This window comes from Trachinotus anak, unplaced genomic scaffold (genome assembly GCF_046630095.1).
Source record: "Trachinotus anak isolate AG129_WGS33_773 ecotype Australia unplaced genomic scaffold, CSIRO_AGI_Tana_v1 ptg000026l, whole genome shotgun sequence".
In the NCBI taxonomy this organism is placed as follows: Eukaryota; Metazoa; Chordata; class Actinopteri; order Carangiformes; family Carangidae; genus Trachinotus; species Trachinotus anak.
Genome location: NW_027273877.1, coordinates 1,511,372 through 1,530,990, shown reverse-complemented (window position 1 = coordinate 1,530,990; position 19,619 = coordinate 1,511,372). Strand labels below are relative to the sequence as shown.

The 19,619-nt window shown below is 40.5% G+C and overlaps 1 protein-coding gene and 1 long non-coding RNA gene across 5 annotated transcripts in view; both read right to left on the bottom strand.

The window, feature by feature from the left end:
* Positions 1–345: 345 nt before the first annotated feature.
* LOC139609874 (uncharacterized) lies at positions 346–5,287 on the bottom strand. Its single transcript, XR_011685386.1, has 4 exons — positions 2,691–5,287; positions 2,155–2,288; positions 600–639; positions 346–477 (listed from the first exon to the last, which is right to left on the bottom strand). It is a non-coding gene; the product is annotated as an uncharacterized lncRNA (long non-coding RNA).
* Positions 5,288–6,184: 897 nt separating this feature from the next.
* The window catches only part of gpd2 (glycerol-3-phosphate dehydrogenase 2 (mitochondrial)), a 34,049-nt gene continuing 20,614 nt past the window's right edge, over positions 6,185–19,619 (bottom strand). For all 4 annotated transcript variants that reach the window (XM_071464868.1, XM_071464869.1, XM_071464870.1 and 1 more), the window contains 11 exons: positions 18,427–18,591; positions 17,837–17,981; positions 17,035–17,228; positions 16,179–16,313; positions 15,919–16,094; positions 14,726–14,857; positions 14,475–14,633; positions 13,343–13,455; positions 12,474–12,552; positions 12,288–12,386; positions 6,185–9,106 (listed from right to left, as the gene is read on the bottom strand). In XM_071464868.1, coding sequence (XP_071320969.1) covers positions 8,981–9,106; positions 12,288–12,386; positions 12,474–12,552; positions 13,343–13,455; positions 14,475–14,633; positions 14,726–14,857; positions 15,919–16,094; positions 16,179–16,313; positions 17,035–17,228; positions 17,837–17,981; positions 18,427–18,591 — 1,523 coding nt within the window. In that variant the 3' untranslated portion in view covers positions 6,185–8,980. The remainder of the gene's footprint in view (positions 9,107–12,287; positions 12,387–12,473; positions 12,553–13,342; positions 13,456–14,474; positions 14,634–14,725; positions 14,858–15,918; positions 16,095–16,178; positions 16,314–17,034; positions 17,229–17,836; positions 17,982–18,426; positions 18,592–19,619) is intronic.

Here is a 19,619-nt window from a genome sequence, read left to right as displayed (position 1 = left end):
CCCGTAGTCCCCTGTTCGATTCCAGCTTGTGTCCAAATGACAAAAACCCAATTGGGCAGTAGGGAATGGGTGAGCGGGCCGTGTCCCCAACACCGTAGTCCCCGGTTCGATGCCAGCTCGTGTCCAAATGACAAAAACCCAATTCGGCAGTAGGGAATGGGTGAGGGGGCCGTGTCCCCTCCCCGAGGTTGGGAGAGGCAAAAGCAGGGCGTTATGCAACACACAACAGCGTCAAGTTTCAAATTTTTCTTTATTAAAGCATGCCCCCTCAGCAGGGAGGCATGCTCGTAAGATACAAAATATTTCAAATGTTGACTTGTTGCTTAAAGGCCTGAGATAGGCAGCTTTAAGCAACAAGTCAACATTTGAAATATTTTGTATCTTACGTCCCAGCTGAAGCGCAGGAAGGCCGTCTCCTCCGTCCGTGGCTCTGTGGCGCGTCTCTGGTCCCCTCCAGGCACTGGACCGGTGCAGCATCTGAGTTAACGTACAACAAAGCTGAGAGTCAAAAATTGAACAATAAGAAAGTTTTGTAGAATTGATAGCTGACAGTGAAATGTCAACGTGAATATTGCATATTGTTGTGGATTTGGACTGACCTGAAGACTCCTTGTGAATGTGCCATTGTTCTGCAGCCATCTACAAAGCAAAAGAGAAAATAAGTGTTAATCAATTTGATTTGGGCTTTTTTTTTTTGATGATTTTTGCAAAAAAAGTGGAATTTGTGTTTTACTGTTATGTAGTTTGAATAAAATGTACACAATGATGTGTGATATAGTGAGATAAGAAATAAAAGTAATATTAATGAGTAAGCAGTAAAAGAAAAAGAAAGTAAACAGAGACCCCTTGTGTCCTCTGTCTCACAGGTGGGATGTACATATGTGTTTTTTCTTTGATTCCTTTTTGTATTTTTGAAGCCATTAGACTTGAATGTGTTTTTATAATTTTAAAAGATTATTTGAGATTTTCATAAGTGCACCTACAGCGCACTGTTAGTTATGCTCCAACATGTTTAAGTGGAGGACTTGACAGTTGCAATAATTAGTCTGTCTATGATGATATGTGTAGGTGACAGGGTTGATGCTCATACTGTCCTGATGCCACTGTGTGGAAAGTATGAGATAAAAGAGCCTTCCCCTTGTTATGTCACATGCACAATATGAGGATGAAACATAGAAACAGAGTAGAAGCTGAGAGGAGGAATACAAATGTGTGTCCACCTGCATGAATTTCCATCAGAGCTTGTTGGGCTAACCCAAGGAAGCAAAACGACAACAAAGAGACACAGACGACAACAAAGAATCACAAAAGGACAACAAACAGAAGCAAAATGACTACAAAGAGACGCAAAATGACAACAAACAGAAGCAAAGTGACTACAAAGAAGCACAAACAACAACAAAGAAGGACAAAACGACAAAAAAAAGAAGCACAAACAACAACAAAGAAGCACAAATGACAACAAACAGAAGCAAAACGACAACAAAGAGACACAGACGACAACAAAGAATTACAAAAGGACAACAAACATAAGGAAAATGACTACAAAGAAGCACAAACAACAACAAAGAAGGACAAAACGACAACAAAGAAGCACAAACAACAACAAAGAAGCACAAAAGGACAAGAAAGAAGCACAAAGGACAACAAAGAAGGACAAAATGACAACAAAGAAGCACAAAACAACAACAAAGAAGCACAAATGACAATAAACAGAAGCAAAATGACAACAAAGAAGCACAAAACAACAACAAAAGGAAGCAAAATGACTACAAAGAAGCACAGACGACAACAAAGAAGGACAAAACAACAACAAAGAGACGCAAAATGACAGCTAAGAAGCACAAAGGACGACAAAGAAGCACAAAAGGACAACAAACAGAAGGAAAAGGACTACAAAGAGACGCAAAACAACCTCAAACAGAAGCACAGTGACTAAGATTTGATGCAAAATGACAATGAAAAGATGCAAATTGACGAGCAATAAAAAGTGAATAATGTAGTGAATGTTGTTTCTGATGATCTTTGTAGACACAAAGAGCGCTCTTGATTCCAAGGCAGAAAAATAAGTAAAATGGCAGCACGCTAAATACAAAGTGATTACACAGAGATAGTTTTAATGTTGAAAGATGTGTCCGCTAGAGCAAAACTCACCCGTCATAGCTGAAAGCTGACCCCCCCGTTGAATCCATCCAGCGAGTGTGCTTTTCTCAGTCCTCTTGGATTTTTTACTGACGGCCAGAAGCCGATTCCCAACAGCAAGAAGAAGGTGAGCATCATTGTCAGACCTGGTAAATGGAGACATTGTGGATTATTTTCTAGTGAATATAAGCTGAGGCAACTGCATGCAAGTTATCAAGATACACTGAGCTAAAAACAGGGACTGAAAGGATAAATCCAGAGTTGAATGCCCAGTGAAAGAGAGCAATGCAGTTAATGGTAAAAATGTAAGAAGCAGCTGCAGCCAAGCTGTTCCTGTCTAGCACTTAACCCCCCCCAAAAAAGACTGGGAGCAGAGCAACTGAAAGCAAAGTTAAGATGAGAGGCTGCAGGTTTAAATAATGTAGGATGATGTGTTTTCTGTGAACATGCAGACAAAGCAGAGTCAGAGCATTGTGTGAACAAGGCCTTGAGTCAGTAAACTGACAATGCAAAACCGTCCCTGACGTATTTGTGTTGACAGTAGTTACCTTGTGTTGATTGATATCAGCGTGGACTGCAATTTTTTGGGCTCCATGGATGATATTTTCCAAAGTAAATAGTTCCTTCAGAAAATGTGTTTGTCTGAGAAGGCAAACACAGAGAGCAACAGAGGGAGGAGGGGTCATCAGTGCACAATCAGCACACCTGAGGTGTTGGGGCAGAGCACACACACACACACACATAGAGAGAGAGAGAGGATGCAGTATAGTCAAGAACAGCATTTAAGTGAAATAAAACATTTTAAATGTGTTTTTTTTCCGGACTTTTAATATTTAACAAGAAACAAACCATTACAACATAGGATGAGGTTCTCAGGTGTAAACATACATGAACATGTCAAACCCACTGACTAAATATAATCCCACCAATAGCTCTAAATTGTAAAGTCTAGGGGACTCTCTCCCCCAACTCCCTGTGATCTTCCAGGTACCAGTAACAGAATCAAACCCATGACCCATGAAGAATCACCAGCCAAGTTTATGTTAGGCTCAAACCACCAGCCTCTAACACACTGAAGAAGCCTTCTAGGTCATTGAGCCACCAAGCCAGAAACAAAACTAACATCTTTTCAAAGCTTTTCAGTCTTTCCTCTGTGTTTTGGACGTGAAAAGTAGTAATTTACAATGAGATTGGAACCCACAACCTCCAATACTCTCAGGCAGCCCTCTAATCCTTTGAGCCACCATCCCAGAGTCAATGTGAACATCTTTTCAAAGCTATTTAGTCTTTCCTCTGAGTGTTGGACCTCAAAGTTAATAAGATTATCTGAGGTTTCGACAGTAAAGAAAGAGCTATTTTAATGTCATATCTTCCAACAAATTTGGTCAGCCCACTCAAGATCATTCACAGCCAGTGAGATTCAATGGAGCGACTCACAGAGTCAAAGGAGCCATTGTCGTCAGACAGAAACACAGCAACTCAGGAAGACACAGAGGAAACTCTTCATGAACGTTCGGCCTCATTTTCACTGCGTAGGAGGAATCTGAATGAGCAATGCAATTCACTGCTGTCACTGCTGTCTACTGTCCTCTCACGGAGATGTTTGGTATCGGGTGACGCCAGTTGGTCACACTTTGAAACAAACTGGCATTGTTTTATATGAAAGGAGGAATTTTTGCTGTGAATATGTTAATAATCCTCTTCTCTAGCTTTAGGAAGAATGACGACTGAAGATTCCCTCCTTGTTTGGGTTGATTGGCAGGTGTTCATTGAAATGCAGCTGAAAGAACTTCCTGTCCATACAGTGATAGGCACAAAGCCCACGAATGACCCAGGTAAATGTCAGGACACCTTACAGAATGGGGTTTTGTTAGACCAGAGGAGGTTCAAGAGTGGTCTTGAAAGGTCTGAACCATTATGCCACCCCATAAAGTGGAGATATTTCAGGGTTCACCAGGCATTTTTTCCACTCTTCTCCACTCACGTATCTTAGTCCTGTCAAAGTCCAAGATAGTACACTGGAAATTACATTGTAGATGTAAGGTAGCCATTTTAGAGTTTTATGTTTAAAGAACAACCTCATTTAACAAATTTCACTTGCAATGAGCCACAAATAACACAAAATATAGAGATATTAAATTAGTCACTCCTGCTCTCTCCCATGTTAATATTTGAACTTTTCCTTCCTTGCAAGAGGTCGATGTGATTAATTTCTTGAGCCGTCATTTAATTATCATCTTATTTACCATAATTATTAGCTGAATAAGTGAGGGTTTGCCGAGTTGTTGTGGGTCCCAGTGCTCTTACAGTTCTAATTAAAACTCATCAAAACATGATTGTTTTGTGACAACTTGTTTATGGAAACTGGGAGGATGGCTGATAATTTCCACTTATAAATTTCTAATTACTAACGCTGGCATTCAAGCTCATGGGCTGGGGAACATGCTAACACTGCTAACACATGCAAGGCACACCTGGATTAGTTTGTGAGGGGGGTCATGGAGGTAAAAAAAAAAGTGTCCTGGGCCCCTCTGAAAAACATCTGCACATAATTTAGTTGATGCCGAACCCTTGTCATTACACAGCTCTGGGTTAATGTGATATCTTGTGAGTAGAGCCATTAAATGCACATTTAAAGATGCATCTCACAAATAGTATATCTTTAAAAAAGGCTCAGTAATTTCCTTTCATAACACAAGGCTTAAAAATACTTCTACCTCCTGCTAATCTTTGCGTTTATGAAGTTATTCTCCTAAAAAGACCCTGGAATCAGATGATTGTAAGATGGTTGTAAAAGCTGCAAATACAATATTATCTGTAAAATGATTTTAAGTAGAGGTTGAGGCATCAATCCTGTCACAAGGTACATTTATTAGTCTGTAAAATGATTTTTAAAAAAGCTAACAAAGAGATTTCCACATTTAATTTTGTGATACAACCATTTAACTACTACTACTATAAAATACAATATATAATATGCTATAATAATTCAGTATTTGTAAAATCCTGGCTACAATTCTGTTTGCAGCATAATCCAGGTGATCACAACAAAGTAGACAAATTTAGATCCGAAATTTCCAGTGAATTAACGAGAAGAAAAATACAATGGAGAAAGACAGCAGTTGACACCCCCCACCCCCACCCCCACCCCCTCCATCATCCTTGCACTTTTCAATTAGAGTGCAGGCAGACATCTCAGCGTGGCTGGCATCACCATCCTAATCCTCCAGAGAATAAAAAAGAGCATTAGCGGTCATATGCCGGCCAGATTTGTCCCATTATTCATTACAATTAATTGCTTCCCTGTACTCCCGGCCTTTCCCAGGAAGGCAGCGCTGCATGGACGTCTCCGCTGTAATATGAGCGCAGGACTTAAAGCTGTCATTCAAATCTCATTGTGACCTTTAGGGAGAAAAGGATGTTTTTCACCCAGTTTGCAGTGATGAAATCTAGTGTGTGTGTGTTCCTGTGCTTCTATCCTTGTGAGAACCAATATGAGCGAGGATGTTTTGGCCGGGTGCAACCTGACCCCCTGTTTTACAATCACAGAAAGAAAGGCAACATTTAATAGGAAACCAAATCCTTCTGAACCCCACCTCTAGCACTGCATATAGATAAACTGTTAGTACTATAAATATCCACAAGCCACCTAAACATATACAGTAGCCTTGCTAAACAACAGAGGTCAGCAGTGAGGCAGAAAATGCATCCAGAACATATGAAAAATTAGGTTATTATAAGGCTATCAAAGAAAACAATGTCACCACAAGGTCCATTTAGTAGCTGTTCTGGAGAGTTCGTTCATATCACATCCTCAGGTACAGATGTTCAAATTTATTTAATGACCTCAATTTTAAGTTATCATTTGAATTAAGGGCTATAATTAGAATAAGGTTAAGGTGAGCAAATAAAATAAATTCAGACAAATAAAGAGAAAAAAGAAAACCTCTGTCCTGGTCACAGGCTGTCACATCTCTTCTCTCTGCTGTTGTGACGCTAGGTTTGAATGCTGTTCACAAGAAACACAAAAAACACACAAGGCTTTGCAAGCAACCAGATACATTTAATTAGATAATTGCTTTGTTTCTTTTTTTTTTTTTTTTTTTACCTGAATTCCGACTCACAGTATTCTTACAGCAGTGGTGGAAAAGAAAAAGAACGAGGAACATGATTCTCTTTGAGCCTGGATGAAGCTGTAATTTCATCCAAAAGAAGACAATCAAACATCAGGATTTAAGTCGTGCTGCCCATGAGCTATTCTTGTCGGGGCCGGCGTTGGCAGTTTGAAGGGTCCTCAGTGTGGAGGTATTGTAGTCGAACCCCCATGTGACCACACACTGACTTCAGTGACAGGTACAGTGTTTGGTACATGGGAGGAAACGTATGGAATGATTCAGTTTACTGCATAAAAATTATCCAAAGAAAATCCCAACACCTGCAGTTATTAATGAATATAAACTATAATATGAAGGCAAAGAGGAAGCACAGTCTGCAAATACACTCTTCTTTCACAATAAAATCCTTGAACAGAGGCCTGTAGTGAGCATGTTTCCAACAAGTTTCCACATCGTTTTAAATCCTTTGAGCTTTGACTAACACTCTCTCAGTTACATTATCCTGTTGCACTATTTCTACTACAATTGTTGTGGTTTAATGGCACCCATTAACCACTAATATATATAGTTTTTTTTTGCAGTTTTTCTGGAAAATTGTTTAAATTCGGTTGTAAACTTGGCTTTTTAGCCTCTGAAAACATTTCTCAATAATATTAAATATTCGTGACTAAATAAGCACCAATTAAAATTAAACTTCACCCTTTTTTTTTCTTTTTTGCTAAAAACCTAAAACTGAAGTGCTTCATCTGTGTGGTTTAATTGACAACTGTCATCAGATCCTGATTCAAACGTTGCTTTTGATTTAAAAATGGGAACAAAATGATCATGAAATAAGTTAAAAAAACATCACATTAGTTTTTGATACTCAGCTCTTCAAAATAAGAGTTACACAGGTCAAATTACCAAATTAAAAATTACTCTTTAAACCTCACATTAGTCGTCAATTCTTTAAACATAGTGGCTCGTCCTTCACAACAGGCCTCTGCTCTCACATAAATCGACATACAATGCAGTTTAAATACTATTTTTTATATAATAAATGTTATAAATGATATAAATATCTAAACTTTCTCAACATTGTTTCCTGTATTTGTTGAACATGGAGTGTTTGTGAACATCTTAGGCACATCAAGGCATATATCATACATTCACACAGTGCACCGCCTTAAATCCACCCGTGGGAAAAAAATAAATCACCAAACACTGAAGATAGAAACATGCTTTGACATGATGAAATGTCCATGCTGGATTAAAAATCTTACACATAAACAATGAAAACATCAGCTAAGAGCATGCAGGATTATATATCAGTCTGCTGCCATCAGACAGACTGCATGTGCGTTAATACAGCTTTTCAGATCTCAGAAATACATGTAGTAAAAATAAAGACTGTGCTTTACATTATTTAGAGAATAAGGTTAACATATAGCGTGCAATTCCACTAATAAAAACAACTCATAGTCCCTTTAAAAAGCTGTTTATGTGATGCATTTTGCCACATAAATCTATAATCTCTGTATTTAAGTCTATAAACGGCTGCAGCAACATGAAGAAAAGGGAATAAATAATTTTTTAAAATATATATGGAAAGAACAGAACAACAGCAGTGATGTTAAAGCATGAACATCCTCCAACAGTAACGCTAAAGCTGGAAACCTTGTCGTGTAAACCTCAGTATCAGTAGTTTGCTGGTAGTGCAACAGATGGAAAAAGTAGTCGACAAGAAGATGCAGACGGACTTCAGAAACATCTCAGAGTGCTTGAAGACTCATTAAAAATTACCTGACTGGAGCTTGTAACATGCTAAGAGCAGACACAAAACACTCAAGTGGTCGATGAGGCTTTATTTTACAGGTACATTATTTCCTGGTGGTGAAAACACCTCCTAAAACCTTAATAACCTGTATTCATCCTCTGTTTTGTTTTCAGGTTCCAGATCTGCTCTTTTCTCTTTATTCTACACTGCTTGTCCTGTTTGCCATTTGCACTGTAGGTCTAATAACTGAATTACATCTACAATTGATGCCATGCATATTAATCAGAGCCATCAGTGCTTGAGTCCCAGTTGATTCTGTGCTTGAAAGTAATACCTGCTGTGAGCTTTTCACATTTAGTGTTCATACACACTTTGACGGCTGAATATTTCTAGGACACAGGGTCTAAAAGACACTCCAGATTATGTGAACATTGTCTCGATTTTTTCTATAATTGGCACCAAATTAAAAAGTTATTTTCAAAAAAAGTTATAGGGAATTATTAGGAAATGATGGACCTGTAAAATAAAGCACAACCACAAGCTCAGCTGCCGTCTGAAAAAGCTGCATCGCATTGAGGACAATCAGTGTCGAAAATGTTAAAAAATGAAAAGTGTTGGAGCCATGATTAAAACATCACAGTTTGTTTAGAAGACAGTATAAAACAGATACATTGTGTGCTGTGTAAAATCAGAGGCACCGGATGTCGAGACCCAATCACTCAAGGACGTGACGCACAAACAAACAGATCTGACTTCATGACAATCTAATCTCAGCCATTAGATACAATTTCATCATAAACACACTCACTTGATTTGGCCGAATTCATCCCGCTGCACGCTTGATTGCAATATTGTCATTCAAATAGTGCCATTTGCATGAGACCCTTTCTTTTTGTCATTACCACCTTTAAAGGAGCCGGAGCTGAAGTATTTTCTTGGCGTCCCTGAAGTCCTCCTCATCTCCAGCTCACACTCCACCTCCGCTTCTGTCCACCGTCACCGGACCTCTCTTATCCAGAGTCTCCTCCGCCGTTTTCATCAGAATGGCCAGGCGGCTGTCCGACACTTGTCCCTTCTTCACGGCACACATCAGCTGCAGAGGAAACAGCAGAGAACATGGTTTACAGAGCAGCTCCCTGCAGGTCCAGAATTTACTGGTGGTGGAGGCTGGTGTGGCGTCTGACGGACTCATGCAGTTTAGAGCGTAACCAAGGTTATTTTCTTTAGATAAAATTTAATGTTCCCTAAACACCTCACATGCAGGGTATCAGCAGACGCTCGCTTGTGGCACTGAAAGCTGAATCACAATCAAACGGTGTGTGTTCCTCATGATCTCCAGCTTCCAGAACCAAACTCTCTTTATAATTCTTGACATTTTAAAAGTTTCCTCACTGAATGTCATGGGTGACGCTGGTTTTTAAAGACTTTTAAGTCTTTTTAACTGATCTAAAGTTCGGCATTAGTCTTGAACTTGCTGGGCCTGATTCTAGCAGTCCTAAACTCCCTGGGCGGGTCTTAATCTACCTTGGGTGGGTCTTTAACTACCTGAGCAGGTCTTAATCTACCTGGGCAGGCCATCCAATTAGAGCCGATCTATGGGAAACGCTGCAGAGTATTGGGACAACAGTGGGAAAGGTTAACTTGTCAAACCAGCTGCTTCCCTCAGGTAGAAATGATTAAACGTCCAACCCTGCTGCCACACAATGAGACTTCAGAGATGTCCGATCACCTTCACATCCCAGAGTTAAAGAGAAGATGAAACCAACACCAACTGTGCTCCTCATGTGTTAAAGCTGCTGAACTAGGCATGATTTTTTCAGCCAGTGGTGCTGCAAAAACAGATGCAGCCCTTCACATTCTGCAAATTTTCTAAATACATTTGACCAAATCAGACTCTGGCATGAAATCATCTCCAAAATCCAAGCAGAAAGATCAGCTCATTGTTATTCGGTCCCTCTTCACTCTCATCCGTCTCCTTTACTAAACTCAGCCCTGTGCTTTAACTTTACATTTCTGTACTGTCCGTGTTTTATGTTGGTTTGATTGGTGGACATGTGGAAAAGTGTGTTATGTGTAGGTTAAATAAAATAAAAAACTATCGATTGTTGATTGTCGATTTGTTGTTGGTTTTGGTCTTTTTATGGGATTTAATGGCAATGTAAGAAATACAGAATATCACTGGACTCATCCTGAAGTTACCTAGTGCAGCTTTAACACTTCTTCCTTTTTTTAGTCGGTTTTGACAAGATTTTTCCCTCCAGTCATTCAGACAGAATGGTTGAAGGGAGAAATTGTGTAACTTATTGTTAATATGAGAAGAACCTCTTCTCAGGTTAGCCTTGGAGGGCTCACCAGGGTTACTGTATTTGTTTCCCATCCGTGCTACGCTACCTGTTTGTTGTCCCTAAGTCATCCACGTGCAGGTTGGACGAACACACAAACAGAAACAAACATGGTCATTCAGCATCATAAAACACATGACATGGATGATTCATTCATGACAGACTCCATCAGGTTTTACTAACAGACAGACTCAACAATGAGGGATCTGGTTTAAGGATGTTTAGACTCTGGGCTGATTTCTGGTCCAGCTACGAGCTTGTTTCCTTAGTGAGGAAGACTCACAGCGCAGCGGAGTAGCCACTAATGAAGACTAAATCATCGACTGTCATCAAGCTCTCCTATAATGACTCTGTGAGAAAGTAATTTAGCAGCAGACGGACGCCGGAGCCCTGGACACACTTCAGGCCTCATTACACAAGTCGCTGACAGAGATTCTCTTCTCTCATTAGCTTCATCTCCTCAAACCTGCTGGTTTACACTTCACACCTTCTGTGTGCAGGGACGGAGGTTCACTGCTCTCACGTCTCAAGTGGACAATGATCTTTTTTCTTTTCTTTTTTAAACAACAGTATAGTTTGTGCTACAGGTTTAGTGACCAGATAAAACTTTACAGCATGTATGAGGAGGAAAGGTTTTGATCTGGGTAATAAAACTGAAATTGACATTTTGACACTTTACTGCTACTGCTTCCTGACACTGTAAATTAATATTTACTCTATAAAACACACATCTTTAAGTATGTGCAAACCAGTATAAAAACCTGTGTTTAAAAATAATTTTAAGCCAAACAAGGCAGGCAATTAAAGACAGAAAATATGGCTGCACAGAAAAGTTTCTGAAGGGAAAAAAAAAAAAAAGCGAGTTCCCCAGAGCTTCTATTATCCTGCCTTCATGTTTGTCTGCTGGTGTGAGCGGGGCAGACACTGACAGAGGTGTTGGGTATTAATAGCCCCTCTCATCAGATGAAGCTGCACACACTCACACCACAACACACAGTGCATGTGTGTTCAGGCAAATGTTACTTTTATTGCCAGTTTTGGTATGAGTGTGTCTTGTTTTGCCTCTCCACAATAAAAGTCTCTTTTTTATTGTCTTATATCTGCCAGTGCAGGAAGAATATTCATCCGTTTCCAATGCAAATCAACATATTTCAAGCTGTTTATAAAGTTAAGACTTTTTATTCATTTCTGAATAATAATATGTTGATTTCTGCTGAGACTTAATCCAAAACTTGCTTTAGGAAAAAAAGGTTTTAGAAGCAAATTATAAACTGAACAAGAGTAAAAGTATATTTTTAAATTACCTGCACTACTAACTCTGATTTATTAATTTAATTTTGTTCCGTGAAACCCAGAAGAGAGAAGCTATTACACTATGAATGCACATTTTCTGCACGTTTCCTGTTGTTGTTTTTTTCTAAGAAATCAGTTGCATTTTATAGAAATACCTCTAAATACCTTTAAATTTGATTTTATTTTGTTCTTATTTCCTCAGAGGAGCATTTTACATCTGTCAGGTTATCGTAAAACTGCCACTATTTATGATTGAAAATTGCAGATTTTTCCCTTTGAACCATTTCATAGACAAGTTTTCAAATATCAACCAAAAATACCATATATATATATATATATATATATATATATATATATATATATATATATATATATATATATATTTTTTTTTTATTTTTTTTTTTTTTCCTTCACTTAACTGGAAGTTATACGTATATATATTATATTCTCTTCCACCTGACACTTAAGTAAAGAATTAGGACAGGTACTACCGGTGTGAAGAAGCGCAGAGGAAGACCACGGCAGTATTGTTTCTGCTGATATGAATATGTGCAGTTGTTTTTTTTCAGATGTCTGCAAAAGGCTTGATGTTGCAGATCCCCCTCCTCACTGAGTTACCGCTGCCTGCATGTGACGTACCTGCAGGAATTCATCAATTTCAACTTGTCCGTTCTTGTTGAGGTCCACCTCATTAAGGATTTCATGGAGCGCATTTTCATCAATGTGGACATTGATGCTCTGCAGAGAAGAAAAACAACACCAGGGATCAATAACATGTAATGAAGATGGGTGTGTAAAGACAGAAAGCGATGAAAGAAAACTCACATCCAAAACTTGCTGGACGTCGACAGTGGTGATGAATCCTTTGCTCTCTTTGTCAAACTTATGGAAGCGTTTCTTGTATCTGTCAGAGAGATGAGCAGTTATTCTCTCTCACACTTCTTTGCATTTGACTCTAATAACATCTAAGAAAGCAACACAACACAACTAATAACACAACAGTTTAAACATAACTCTGCCAATGATAGTTATTGTCCAATTTCAGTCTGGTTTCATATGAGTATACTGCTGAGACTTTGTGACACTTACCTATAAAACCAAATAAAATAAAAATCAGACTCACAGTTAGTTTCCAAAAGAATTAAAATCCATGTTAATTATTTTCTTTATTTTTTTTGCTGCTTTGCCTTTATTTGATACAGATGGTATCAAATACAGATAACATGGTTGTATAGTATTCATCCTGCATTTTCTGTGTTGTGTTGTGTTGTGTTGTCTGAAAATGCAAGACCTGAAAGATGTGAGTATCTGCACAACAAACTGAACTGATTCTGATATTCCTCAGATGCTTTAACAGGTGTGAACACTAGAGAAATAAATTACAACTAAGTACAAACAACTATATGATGTTTAGTTACAACATAAATGACTGAATCCAAAGGTGTAGGTTTGGTTTCAGAATTAAAAAAAAAAAAAAGCACTTGCTGCAAGCTGTGAGTTGAGTGCACAGTAAGCAATAGCTGATGGTGACTCAGATGACATTTTCACTTCTCTTCTCTGGATTACAGAGGCCGAACAGTCAGAGGACAAGGTTCAGGTAGATTTTAGTTATAAAGTCAATCTGAACTTCTAAAAGCCGGGGGCGAATCTAACCTGCAGAAATTTAATAAATAAAGAAGAGGGGAAATATTTACCTGACTACTTCTTGGTAGTCCAAGTTGATATCAGACGTCTTGGTCAGCTGCTCGGAGCGAGACCTGTAGCCCATCTCCTGGTACAAAAACTTCTTAGCCGCTTCGAGCTCCGCCTGGATTTCACGTCAGCGGAGAGACAGGAGTTAGAAATCGCTGCAGAGTAACCGGCGTCCCCTCCACTGTTCACAGTCATTTTGTCCTCAATCATATAACGTATACCCAGGAGCACTTCTGTTGTCAGTGTTACCATGGCAACAGCTGTAACGCGGTTCGGTGGCAGAGCCATCATTTCCACAGGGAGCGGGAGACAAAGAGGACGAGTGTTAGCCCCGAAAAGAAACACGTGCACCGTCACTAAGCATCTACAGAAAACCCTTCGCCCCTGCACACACAGTTGTAGTTTGTACAGTCTTGTTTGTCGACACGTTGTCATAATAATCATGATAATCAAAGATTTCATTTTCAATCATATATGACAAAGAAAAGCAGCAGATCCAAATCTTTTCTTAATAAATGAAATAAAATATTTGCAGATTTGTTTTCTTTTGATTGACTAATTGATTAATCATGGCAGCTCTAGTTTTATTGCTTATTACACAAACTTATTAACTGATCAACATTTACTCAGTACTATATTCTCTGTACTTTATGCTCAAGTGTTACTGCTACGTCTGTCGATTCTGCACATGTGCCACCTGTTTCCTGTCTGTCCGGCCTGGAAGTGGGCGACTGACAAATTCATGATTTTGGGATTTATAAATAAATCTACTTTGCCATCTGTCTCTCCACAACCTTTTCTGCTCCTGTTTTTTGAAAGCTCCTTGGTAAGATTTCTTAATAATAGATAAATAAATAAATAAAATGCTCAGCTAGAGAAATCCATCTAAGCATGGCATACAGTAGAAACGTGAGGTCTAAACTGTGTCTTCTTTGGTTTTGATAACTGACACTTTACCAACTTTATTGAAAGATTTATTTAACTTATTCACTCAGTTGGGAGATGTTTTCACATATTGTTGGAAAAAGCTGATTTAATGTTTATGGCTGTTTCATTGGTTTTACATGTGGTTTTCTCATCTCCCGTTTAGGAAAGAAATTGATCATTAAATTAACTGCGGTTGTAAAATCATACCGTCCTTTTCTCCTGACTCCAGTCCAGCTCTTTCCCCATGATCTGGACGATGCGTGGGAGGGCTTCGTCGGCGGCCTGCACGTTCAGGAAGCCCAGGCGTGTTCGTCTGGCAATGACATCGATGGCGGTGCAGGCGTACTCCTTAATCGCATACAGCACCTGAGAAAGACAACACACCCTCACATGAAACAAAGAGAAGCCTTGACAAACACAACTAGACTGTTATTTGTTTACATGAAATCCCCCTTTACCTCACTCTCGATGTACGGGAACTCAGACACCAGTCTTTTCCCTACGATTGGCCACCGCTGCCCAGTGACCTGAGCCATCTTTGCCACATCAAACGCCTTCGCACCGTACGTCGCGGCCAAATGCTGCGCTACCTGTGCACAGAGAAAAAGATATAAAGCACAAAGACATTCAACTTTTTCAACAAGGCCTTGTACAGAAATCACCCTGTTCAGTCAATTAAAAAAAAGACATATAAAATAGACAATAAATACACAACACATGGTGTTTCAAAGCAAAGCACTCTCTAAATTGTAATTTATTAACAGTTGCTGTGTAGTGATGATGAATTGTCTTTACATCATTTACACAGATTCACTTCTGCTGCTCCCACATCACAAAACAAAAGTTTAAACAACGTGGAGCGTAGTGGCAGCTCCTGATCGATTTCACCTCTTCGCAGTTAAGCGCTTAACGTTAGAGCCACTTTGTCAATGAGGTGTCATATATGTTTACAGAACACAAGAGGTCTATTTGCCATTCAGATCGGCGGCTTGCCGATCATGTGAAAAGGGCAAACGCTGTCCAAATATCAACAGTGACCTTTTAGGAATATTCGAGAGAACACCAGAGCCGGTGCCGAACGCCTCTAATGAGGAGTAAGTACACTGTAGGCACTCGGCGCACAAGTACTTTTTCTTCATGAAACAATGTCCTATTGGACTTAATGAAAACGCTCAGGCTAATTATTGGAAAGATGGCATGTAGGTGATGTGAATCAATGTGCCCTTACTTAATGCCATTGATAAATTGTTCAGCGTACAGTGCGTTTCATCGTGTGTCCAGTCTTTTGTGTAGTAGAAATGTCAGCTTTGTTACAGCAGCGGCTTTAATGTCAGCTCCACTGCTGCTGCTGCTGCAGGAGACAGTGCATGTGTGTGAGTGAGCGAGATTTCACAGGGTTGTTAGCAGGCGAATGTGTGTCTGGTCTTGTGTACAGTTGGTATTAAAGGTCTCCTCTCTTCTATGCTGTAAACTGTTCTTAGAGGCAGAGCCGTGATTAAAGAAATAGCTGATTGTGTTTGACTGGAGCTGTTTCATGAAGCACTGTGCAGAGACTGTATGCAGCATTGTCACCGGCGGGTTGGTACAACTGTGCCTGTGCAGAGAGCTTACAGACTGCACAGTATTTTGTCCTCTGTGTGCTGTTTCTTACCTCGTTCTCCAGGCCGTAGTCCTGCACCAGGCGGATGTAGAGCGTCGGCGTCCAGCCCTTTGCCCCCTCCAGCATCAGACCAACAGTCTTGCAGGGCCCAGCTGAGAGGCCGTGGGCTTTGATGGCCTCGTCCAGAGTTTCTTCAGCCATGGACCTGTAGGTGGTCCACTTCCCACCTAGACAAAATCATGCATTGATACAAAAGTTAATAATCATCCATTTTTTTTTTAGAAATTCAAAACAGACAAAGACTCACTGACCGGCGATGGTGACCAGTCCGCTGTCACTGGTGCTGACGATGTGGTTCCTGCAGATGGACTGAGTGTCTTTGGAGTTGGGGTCAGTCACCAGGGGACGGATGCCACTCCACGCTGCCAACACGTCTCCTCGACGCACTGCACACAACACACAGACACGAAAACACAGTCACATTTCACTCTGCAGGACACAGATGAACCATCTACTATCTCATTGTTATATATATTATATTTCTACTCAAATCTTAAACTTTTTATCTTTAATTCATACTTTGGAATTGGTGGGCTATTGCAGCCGTCATACTGCTGCTACTGGTTTCGTGTGGTTTAGTTTTACTGGTTTTACATATAACAAACAATACGCAAACAAAAAAATGCAGATATCCAGAACAAACAACACCAGCTTAAAGGAGTGTGAGTTGTGTATATGTGACGATAAAAATAAGAAAATAAAAGCAGGAATCTCTCCTTGAATTTCATGTGTTTTCTTCCATTTTTGTCATGACAGGGTGGGATTGTTGGGCTCAGTTGGGGCATACTGCTGTTATGATGCAGCACTGAGACGTCATATGTGATCTTTGGCAACACAAATAAACTCTGTTTGACTTTATACATGTTTGCTTTTTGACTTGCTGTTCTGCATATTCTCAAAACATACAAAAACCAGCTGGTGAAACATGTTTCAGGACCATTGGGAACCAAACAGGGCAGTGTCAACTGCGACCATAAGAAACTCAGGTGGCCAGGTGATGTCTGGGTGATGGAGTCAATAAACCAAACAGCACTGTCACAGTTTAGCAGCAAACACGTCGTATGTGACTGCATGCTCTTCAAAACAGACAAGAGAAAACTCCTGCACCTTCTACATCAGGACTGAGGTAGTTGCGGACCTCCCTCAGGATGAAGTTGATGTCGTCCTCCCCTGGGATTGGGTGAGCCGTCACGCTGGTGGGGGTGTCAGTCGTGCCAGCGATGGTCATCTTCTCCCAGGGCAGGAAGAAGATGACACGTCCATCGCTTGTGGCCGGGTCGAGCAGACCCATGTTGTCAGGACTGTTGAAAGGAAAAACAAAAAAAGAGGATTCATTATTAAAACAATTATTAAAAGAGAAGTGGCAGCAGTTTCCTGTTCAGTAGATTATCTGAGTCTCATTTACTGAATTTGTGTCTGAGAGAGGAATCAAGGGTCGTGAGGAAGAGGAGGAAGTGCTGCAAAAAGAAAAGGCAGAGAACAAATGAGGGGGTGAGGAGTTAGAGAGGAAGAAAATAGGAGAAAGGACAGGGGGAGGAAGAGGAGGGGGGAGGGGCAGCGGCAGGAGGAATACGGGAGAAAGGGAGGAAGAGAATTAGGTGGTTGGCATTTCTGCCGCTGTTCAAAGGGCTTGCGCTCCCTCGGGTTTCGTTCAATAAGCTTCGATGAACTTTAAAACCCCCGACTTCAACAGAACCACTCTATTGCGCTGCTGTATCTTAACCAGAGAAGAGTGTCCTGTGCGTGTAAGTATAGGTCAGATGATAGTTTAGCCAGATTAGTATTTACAAAGAGGAATGAGAAAACACAATAGGAATAAATACAGACAAGTTCATGCATTTGAAATAGCAGGTTTCAACTTAAAACATAGACATTCAAGCACAGACTGTTTGACGGCGTTGTGTCGCACCTGTAGTAACCAGGCATAACGATGTGAACACCGGCGCTGGGTTGGCAGATGTTTTTGGTTTCCTGGTTGTCCATCTTCCTCAGCGAGTCTGTGAATGGTCCGGTGGCATTGATCACACACTTGGCCTTCACGTCAAATTCCTGTCCTGTTAAAAAGAGGGAGGAGTCAACTGTGTTCAGTGAACAAAAGACTAAAATCAAGCAGAAAAGCGTCTTGATAGAAGTTTTGATTGAGTGATTTGATTGATTTTACTCCAAAACTGCACCACAAAACATTTAAATCAGGCAAGTTGGACGATTTAAAAAAAAATAGATACTTATGTGAGAAGACTTTTTACTGCATATCATTTCCATGCAACCAGTAACATTTGAGAAGCACTTGATTAATTGTTTCACCGCTTTAAAATGACAGCTGGTCATCCTTCTCTTAAACCCCTGATACCTATTGACCTTTCAAGTCTGAGCCAATCACACTTTAAAATTAATTCTGATCTGCACTAAGTACAAGATGTGACTGTTTTGTCTATTTAATCTCAAAGCATTAGAGCATTAAAAATTGTGCAGAGACTCCTGTATGACTGCATGCCTCACCTGTGATGACGTCTCTGCAGCGGGCGCCACACACCTTCTCGTTGCCCGTCTGCGGGTCTTTCGTCTTCAGCAGGCGAACCACCTCGGTGTAGTTGGCGACGGCGGCGCCGTAGCGAGCAGCGGAGAGGGCAATGGCCAGGTTCATACGGGCGTCATTGTGCTGCCCTGAAGGGGACAGAGAAGAAGTGTGAGAGAGGGTTTTATACACTGTGACAGTAAAGTTAGTAAAATTGTTTTTTTAATCACTTTGTTATAGCTGTAGCCAATTGTGTTCTCTTCTATTGTCTCTGGAAAAAATATGAAAGGTGAGATTTTGTTTTTCTTCCTTGAGAGACATCCGTGTGACTCCTGTAAGGAATTTGTCTGCTATTGTATAATCTATTTTTCTAATCCTCAACCAGTGTTGTGCGTGCTTATTGTCCTCCTCCTACTCCTTATTGAGTGTTGTGTTTACAAGCAGCTTCCGTGACAGCATTCAGCCGCATTTCTCACCCAGACTGATTTACAATGTGTGCAAAACTCAAACAATACTAGACAGACAGTACTGAAAGGCAGGACCACTTTAAAATGACAGGTATGCAGAAGACACAGTATGGGGTGAAGTAATTTTTATACTGCTTTTATTTGCCATTTCAGGGCCTTTCTGCAGGTATCAAGCAGGTTAAAGGTGGTACTGGACTGCATCATAATAAAGTACTTATATACATGGGGGGGGGGGCAGAATATTAGAAACACCCCTGGAAATAACCACTGTAGGAAGAGTCATGGCTGCAGCAGAAACACACTGTAGCTGCGTCCAGCTAATGCAAAACAAGAGGATCAGGCCAACGCATTTGTCGTCCTGCGTTTGTGAGAATAAAAAGAGCCTCTGCTGTTGCTGGTGGCAGCAGGAGCGGCGGTAACCAAGACAGCGGGAGAAATAGCTGTTGCTCAGCTGGTCCGACCGACGACGACGACGCTCCTCCGCGCTTTACACCTCCGGGAGAGAAGGTCAGATTTCGAAATGTCACGGGCGTGATTGTTCCAGACGGCGTAATTGGAGAAAAGACGCCCCACCCCTCCACCATCCCGGCCCTGGCCCCCCTCAGAGCAGATGATGGTGGGGAGTGGGAGGGGGAGGTGGAAATCAAACATATGCTGCTTTGCACCAAGAAAATGCTCTTCCCTTTTTCCAGGCTGCAGTAAAACCAGAT